We start from the raw sequence: 8,253 nt of genomic DNA on the forward strand, positions 1-8,253 counted from the left end.
TTAACATTGATTCCTGCAAACATTACTGCACTGCAATACTGATTGCTTTTATTTTAGGCAGTGGCTTCCAAGTGACAAGGTTATACCTCTGGGTGCTGATGACACTCTGGACAAACTCAAAATGCTAGAGGGCCGGAAGGCTAGCATTCGAAAGTCAGTGCAAGTGGCTTATGACCGTGCTATGAATCACAGGAGCCGTGTCAGTGGGTCTCACCCATTTATAACCCCAAACTATCTGTAATGTTCTGTACATACTTTTCACTTCCCATTCAGCATGTGCCAAAAAAATTGAACCTGAATATTGAAATGCAGCTTCATTGGGAATCCTGGAAATCAGTCACAATCATAATTTCTCTGGAATTTTGTAGCAAACATTGGGCAACAATATGCCAAATGGCCACAGCTCTGATCCTTCTCTAGTAAATCCCCAGCCTGTTGAAGGAAACAGCTCTACAAAGCTGTGATTTATGCATTAATTTAAATATAAGCTTTTTTTCTATATAATTTTTGGATATGGCTATGGAAAGTACAGAGTATTTCTGAAATTTCTTAATACAGGTATGCAAGCTATTATTTGAAAAATCACACTATAGAGTTGAGAATCAGCAGTGCCATTTAGCAGGGTTTATTGTTTAACCCTGTGTATGCCTTTGTTCTTGAGCAAAATAAATACAACATAATTTCATGTGCTTAAAAATGTGTTGTGTCCATTCCTTTTTAATAAAAAAAAATCCATCCATAATCTGGTAATTTTTTTAACAGATTATTGTTTTTTCACTCTTACTACAATCAGGAGAGTGCATTTGAATAATGAGCTCTGTCTAAAGAAGCCTCTAGCCTTCCCTCATTTGCAGCCTGTGTTCTAGGAAGTTATAAATTAAAGTGCATTTTCACTGCTTACATTGTTTAGCAGAAGTAAATAACTGATGCATTACAGATAATAGCTTCATACCTGTATATGTATTAAAAATATCAAAAATGTTTTTTTTTTCTTCTTTTTATTAACATTGAATTTAAAAAGGCCCCTTTATGTTGTTAAATATTATTACATTTAAACCCCATTTATATGTCACTCCCTCCACCTTCCCCGGAAGTTAAATTCCTCTGCTTTAAGGGTAAGGGCACACAGATCAGATAACAGGCTGAGAAATGCATACCCAACCCCATGTGGGTGGGGAAGGTGGATGAGTAGTTAATCATTGACATCTTGAAGTTATCATTTTAATGCAGTATATTTTTAAAAAGTACTGTTAAATGTTAAAGAAAGTCTTGCAAGTCCCCCAATAAAACATGACCTCTAGGGAGATAGGTCATTTAAACACATGCATGAAATGAATATGTCCCAATTTGGCAAAATCTCGTATGTGTACATTTTACATATATATTTTTGTGGCTTTGTGAAAAAAAATCATGATTAGGAGAGACCACTAAGCTTATATGATAACTTCAGCATTGTTTCTATGTAGCAGGCTATTTTTGTAGCTATGGGAATTTTTACCTATACTATATTACATTGTAGTTGTCATGCTCTCTTTCTAAAACCATACATTTTTTTAAATAAAAAATGTATTTCATGATTGGCCCCTAATTAAATAGTTGGCACACTATGCTTAAAATTTTACACATGTTTAGTAAAATTTAAGTTTTCGTTCAGTTAGAGATTAACATCAATTTTAAAAATGAAGTACATAAAATAAAGCTTATTTATTATTTTTTTACAGTTGAAAGTAAAAATATAAAAGTATATAATATTAAAGCAAGTGATACATGTTCATGGTCTTGTAGATAGCTGTAAATGTTTTATTCCTTATACTTTCCTGTCTGAATATTATAATCAATGTAAAGTCACAGTTGTGCAACATAATTTTTTTACTAATTATTAATAGTTATTCAAAATGATGTGTGTGTGTATATATATATATATATATATATATATATATCAAACTCAACAGTAGAAAGCACTCACAGCTACAGCATCAATCAGGTCAGTGATTTATTTCAGCATACCATGATGGTATGCTGAAATAAATCACTGACCTGATTGATGCTGTAGCTGTGAGTGCTTTCTACTGTTGAGTTTGATGTATTATTTTTGTCAGCACCCAGCCTGTGCCCGATACTGGTGAGTGCCGATTCTTTGCAAGACTATATATATATATATATATATATAAATTAAAATGTGCATTTGGTAAGAAGAGACGCATTTAAGTTACATGGTTTGGACAAAGTATGCATAAGCTAACACATCCAAGGCATTGGGGGGTGGGGGGGAGAAAAACCATACCTGCTTTTAAAGATAGCCTTGCAGTTAAGAAGGTGTTTATAAGCTAAAAAGCTGAGTGGTTTCTGTGGAAGAGGTCATGCCAAATAAAAAGAAAAACTGGTATGGTCTTTCTCCCCACAAAAACAATACTCTCGGTTAGGACTGACGTGACAGGGCGCATCATCTTATTTATACTTTGTCCAAACCATGTAAGTAAATGTGTCTCGTATATATATTAGGGTTGCACCGAATGTATGTATGTATGTATATCTTTATTTATAAATCGCTACTTATGTACGCAGCGCTGTACAGTAGAATACATTAATACAAACAGGGGGTTGTTAGGATAATAGATAAATACAAAGTATTACAATAAACACAAATAAAAGATACAGTTGCAATGAGATAAGAGTCAAAGACACCAGAGGATGGAGGTCCCTGTCCCGTAGAGCTTACAATCTATATGGGAGGGGAATCCAGGATTCGTTCGGTATTTTTGGCAGGGTTCGGTTTCGGCCAAACTGAATCCGAATCCTAATTAGCATGTGGAAGGGTTAAATGTTAAAGGGGGGAATTTAGCCCTTCCCAATCCTAATTAGCATATGCTAATTACTATTCGGTTCAGTATTTGGCAGAATCCATGGGGGTAGGTTTGGTGCATCCCATATATATTTATACTTTTTTGCAGCGTGCACCCAGGCATTCTCCCAGAATTGATAATAACGTTTCTCTCTGTATGTATGTATGTGTGTGTGTGTGTGTGTGTGTGTGTATATATATATATATATATAGATATATATATATATATATATAGATATATATATATATATATATATAGATATATATATATATATAGATATATAGATATATAGATATATAGATATATATAGATATATAGATATATAGATATATATATAGATATATATATATAGATATATATATATACACACACACAGCAGTTTGAAAAAGGCTACTGAGGTAGCCGAAACGTTAGTCTTCTCAATAAACACCAGATTAATTCTATAAGTCCTGTGAGTGCGGATCTCTTCACTGCTGTTTCTAATTCTTCACTTGGACCTGCACCCCAGGCTATTGTGACCTGATTGACGTGAGTGCCGGCTCTCTCCTGATGAATATATATATATATATATGTGCTTGAGAGAGGGTCAGCACTCACAGGACTTATACAAACAAATAATTTTATTAAAGAGGAGACTAACGTTTCGGCTAGCACTCTAGCCTTTTTCAAAAGTATATATATATACTGTATATATATATACTATATATATATAAGGACAGAGAGCCGCACGCACAAGGACTTAGCGATTAGTGAAAATATTTATTTGAAAAAAATCCAACGTTTCCAGTACTGACTGTACTCTTCCTTATATTTCCTCATTTTGCCAGCACCCAAGGCATTTGAGCCTTTGTAGGGTGTGCTCCACTCTTCCTTGTATATGTATAACGTTTCGGCTGCATCCACAGCCTTTCTCAAAGACAATGTGAAACAAACACAGGTGCACTGAAAAAAACGAATTTAGCGCCAAACAATGGTCATAGGTGTGAATACATTAGCATACAGTGTGAAAACTTTGAAAAAGGCTAGTGTATATATATATATATATATATATATATCTATCTCAAAGCCAAAAATAGAAAGCACCCACAGCTACAACGTCCATCAAGTCAGTGGTTTATTTCAGCATACTATCAACGTGTTTCGATCCCCACAGGATAGTCATCAGGATGACGATCCTGTGGGGATCAAAACGCGTTGATAGTATGCTGAAATAAACCACTGACTTGATGGACATTGTAGCTGTGAGTGCTTTCTATTTTTGGCTTTGATGCATTATTTTGGTTAGCACCAAGCCATTGCTCTTATATTGGTGATTGCCGATTTTTTGCAAGACTAATATATATATATATATATATATATATATATATATATATATATATATATATATATATATATATATATATATATAAAATAGTAGTTGAAAATGGATCGCATCACACAGGACTTATAGAAAAAATAGGTTTTATTTAGGTGCAAAAACAAAAAACTGACGTTTCGGCTACAACAGTAGCCTTTCTCAAAGGGTATTGGGTATAAATAAAATACCAAATGCTTGGAAGCTGCACACCACAAGTAGTGATGATACCTGGGTGCCTGTGCAAGAAATATTTAAAACAGGCATGGAATAACGGCACACACAGGATTTTCACACGCAGTAGAGTTTTGCAAGAAAGTGATTTAGAGGTTTATTTCGACCAACGTTTCAGTTCCACACAGGAACTTTCGTCAGGGATACCACACCACAGTGAAAGGCAAACAGTTATAAGCCCAAAAAGGGCGCCAATGTTGTTGCTAGGCAACCCAGACAAACACAAACAAAGACTGAAAAAAACGGAAATGGTTAACATAAAGAGAAAAACAAATCATAAGTATTAAATAACTTATAGGAATAGTATACAGGTTAGGGTATATCTGGCACTTATGGCATAATGTGCCAATGGGTAAAATAAAAAATGTAATGGGCGTTTGGTTGCAAAGACCCCCTAGAGTAACACACACCTATTCCCAGAACTCCAACTTATGTTAACCATTTCCGTTTTTTTCAGTCTTTTTTTGTGTTTGTCTGGGTTGCCTAGCAACAACATTGGCGCCTTTTTGGGCTTATAACTGTTTGCCTTTCACTGTGGTGTGGTATCCCTGACGAAAGTTCCTGTGTGGAACTGAAACGTTGGTCGAAATAAACCTCTAAATCACTTTCTTGCAAAACTCTACTGCGTGTGAAAATCCTGTGTGTGTCGTCATTCCATGCCTGTTTTATATATATATAGTTTTTTCCTAATGAAATGTACAATTTCAGTAATTCTGTGCATTAATGTTTTGATACCCTTGTCTGAACTTTCTTGAACAAAGATTTTGTAAACAAGATTTTTCACATAACCTCCCTAAAATTGTACTGTTACAAAACATTAATTGAACTTAAGACTGTGAACAAAATTCTGCTAGCATGTGTTTTGGTATACTTTGGAGGTTTTCTTTTTGTTTTTCATAAGGGGTATGCCCATATATATATATGATAAATGACTACTGTGCTCTCAATAATTATACATGTATATGTATATATGTCTTTAAGAACAACAACTGAGGTAATTTATTACAGAATGTCAATCCTTTTGTTTTAGAAATGTCTAGGTTTAATGAAGAGTTTTATGCTTGTAAAGATAATGAAAAATTTGACTGACCTGTCTGAAGTTCTATTTTATCTCTGATAAATAAATGTTATAATGTGGATCTTTAAAATGTGTGCTGCAACTTCCTGTACTGAAATGATAAATATTGTGACTAAATACTTTAGCAATATACATATTTGGAGTGGAGATCCCTGAAACTTCAAGCAAGGGAAATATGTATTGATATAAAAATAAAACTAGTAAACTAGAAATCTTTGATATAAACTAAACACACTTTGTTTATACTGTATAACTATCTTTTTTTTTTTTTTTTTTTTTTGCAATAATTTGTAAATGCCATGAATTCAGTATTTTCCAGTTTATTCTGTTTTTATTTTATATTTAGTATAAGTTAGCTTACTTCTACATAGGTCTGTTAACCTGCTTGTTTCCAGCAGTGCAGAAAGGTAAACACTGCTTTCGATTGCAATAACATTTACAAACAAGTTAGACTAAATTAATTTCTTTAAAACTACGACTGCCAATTGATTATTAAATTATTATTATTATTATTATTATTATTATATATATAATTATTATTAAAACTGCTTTTTTTTTAAAAAAAAAGCCTTAAAGTGTTAAGAGAGCTTTAAACTGCTGCTCTGCCAATCTCTTCAGTTAATGCCATTTAGTGCCAAGATGTTGCCATACCTCTGGTTTTGAGTGAGCATGCACCTCTTTTCCCACACTCTTGTAGGACAACTGGATAAATTTCACAGTGTCTGCGTCTGCTTAGCTACTGGAAGACTTTTTTCTTCTGGTAAAACAAACAGCTGGGTTTTCTTAAAAGGAATACTGTCATGGGAAAACATTTTTTTCAAAACACATTAGTTAATAGAGCTTCTCCAGCAGAATCCTGCATTGAAATCCATTTTTCAAAAACGCATTTTTTTTTATACTTTATTACTTTTTAAATTTCACGTGTCTAGCCATATTCTTTAATCATGCCAGAATCTCTTTAACTACTTGCTGCAGTTCTAGTGTTTTCTGAGGCATCTTACAACATCCAGATTGTGCCATGGTATTTCCTTGTTGTTTCCTGTGAAAAATGAAGGAAAGTTGTTGGAACAATATCTTGTTTAAAATAGAACAAAAACCATACATCAGGCATGAAATTATCATTAGCTCTGAAAACTACTTTATCTTCATGAAATACAGTAAATCTTCAGCAATGAACAAAGCCTGAAGTTCATATGCTCCGCTATTTGCAGTGTTAGCATCCTCAGAGATATGTCCTGAATAGGATCAAATAGATCTTTCATGAGACAGTATAAAGAGGCAACATTATGTTTTCGTCCCTTGAGTCAATGCCCTTTTTTATGCCAGACAGTACTTTATTTGCTTTAGCAGCCATAGAATGACAGTGCCAGGAATTACACAACTTGTTATCTACAAAAATCCCCTGATCTTTCTCAATTAAGGATACCTCCAACACACTACCATTTAGTGTGTAGCTCACATTCAAATTATTTCTACCAAAGTGCATAACTTTGCACTTTTCAACAATTAACCTCATATTCCTTTTTGTTGTCCAGTTTCCCAATTTTGTCAAATCATTCTGCAAATTGTCAGCATCCTGCATGGATCTTATAGTCTTGCAAAATTTAGTATAATCAAAAACAAAACAGTACCCACCTCCAGGTCATTAATAAACAAGTTAAAAAAAGCAAAGAACCAAGGACTGACCCCTGCGGTACTCTACTACACTGGTCCAATTGGAAAATGTTCCATTTACCACCACTCTTTGTAATCTAGCCTTTAACTCTTTTACTGCCAGCCATTTTGGTCAAAGCCAAACTTGTATTGCCAGACAGTTTTTAAACATTTTGCACATTTTGTTTAAATTTAGGGGACTTTCCTTGGAGGAACTTTTAGTTTACCCAGGAAAACAACATATCATTTTTTTTCAGGGCAACCTAAGCTTTAAAAATATGATAACATTTTTGTGTAATTCCAATTCTGTAATAATATATAGGTTTCGAAATGTCTAAAAATTGGAAGGAAAAAAAAAACCCACATATACTAGAAACAAAAAATTATTTTATGCACGAAAATACAACTGGTTTGATTTGGAAATTCCCATGTCTTCTGAACGTGCAAATACCAAATATATATAGTTTTATGGAGATTTCTCACTTGTATAGGTCAAAAACTCCCAGCTAGTGATGAGCGAATCTCTCAAAAGATCCGCGAAACGGCGAAAATGTTGTGTGGCAAAACAAATTGTCGCCCGCGTCAATTTTTGGATGTGCTGCGAATTTTTTCATCTGTTTCGCGAAACAATCTGCCAATGGCGAAACGCGGAAAATCGCCGCTAATCCATGCCTGCCGAAACATTTCGCCCATCACTACTCCCAGCAGTACACTACCAAATTTCCAAAGCACTGCTCCAGAAAGCTGCATTCTGGGGAATTCAAAATAGGTAGGACTATCTGTCTACTCCAAACTACCAAGTTGCACTGCTTTCCTAAGTTTATAGGTTTTTATCAAAATTTGTGATGTTTTTTTGAAAAATTGCTTCAAAGCTTCCAGTATATTGTATCTTATCTCCTACAGGTCATAAAGTAACCAAATGAAACACCCTAAATTTGAACGACAGGGGTCCACTGAACAGTTTTAGACCCAATATGGATAGGTTAACCTAAGTATATGGCATGTAGGGGCCCCAATGTGAATATACCCCTATATGCTCTATCAATTCTATCATTTCAGCTCCTGCAAAATCAACACATTTACATCATTTT

At 34.1% G+C, this 8,253-nt stretch overlaps 1 protein-coding gene across 2 annotated transcripts in view; it reads left to right on the forward strand.

Moving 5' to 3' along the window:
- Positions 1-5,579, forward strand: part of brpf3 (bromodomain and PHD finger containing 3) — a 78,609-nt gene extending 73,030 nt beyond the window's left edge. Inside the window, 3 exon segments of one of the 2 annotated variants that reach the window (NM_001134807.1) lie at positions 58-1,943; positions 2,147-4,218; positions 4,253-5,579. In NM_001134807.1, the coding sequence (NP_001128279.1) occupies positions 58-241 (184 nt within the window). In that variant the 3' untranslated portion in view covers positions 242-1,943; positions 2,147-4,218; positions 4,253-5,579. 2 annotated transcript variants of the gene reach the window in all.
- Positions 5,580-8,253: the final 2,674 nt, after the last annotated feature.

Source organism: Xenopus tropicalis, chromosome 2 (assembly GCF_000004195.4).
Source record: "Xenopus tropicalis strain Nigerian chromosome 2, UCB_Xtro_10.0, whole genome shotgun sequence".
NCBI classification, from domain to species: Eukaryota; Metazoa; Chordata; class Amphibia; order Anura; family Pipidae; genus Xenopus; species Xenopus tropicalis.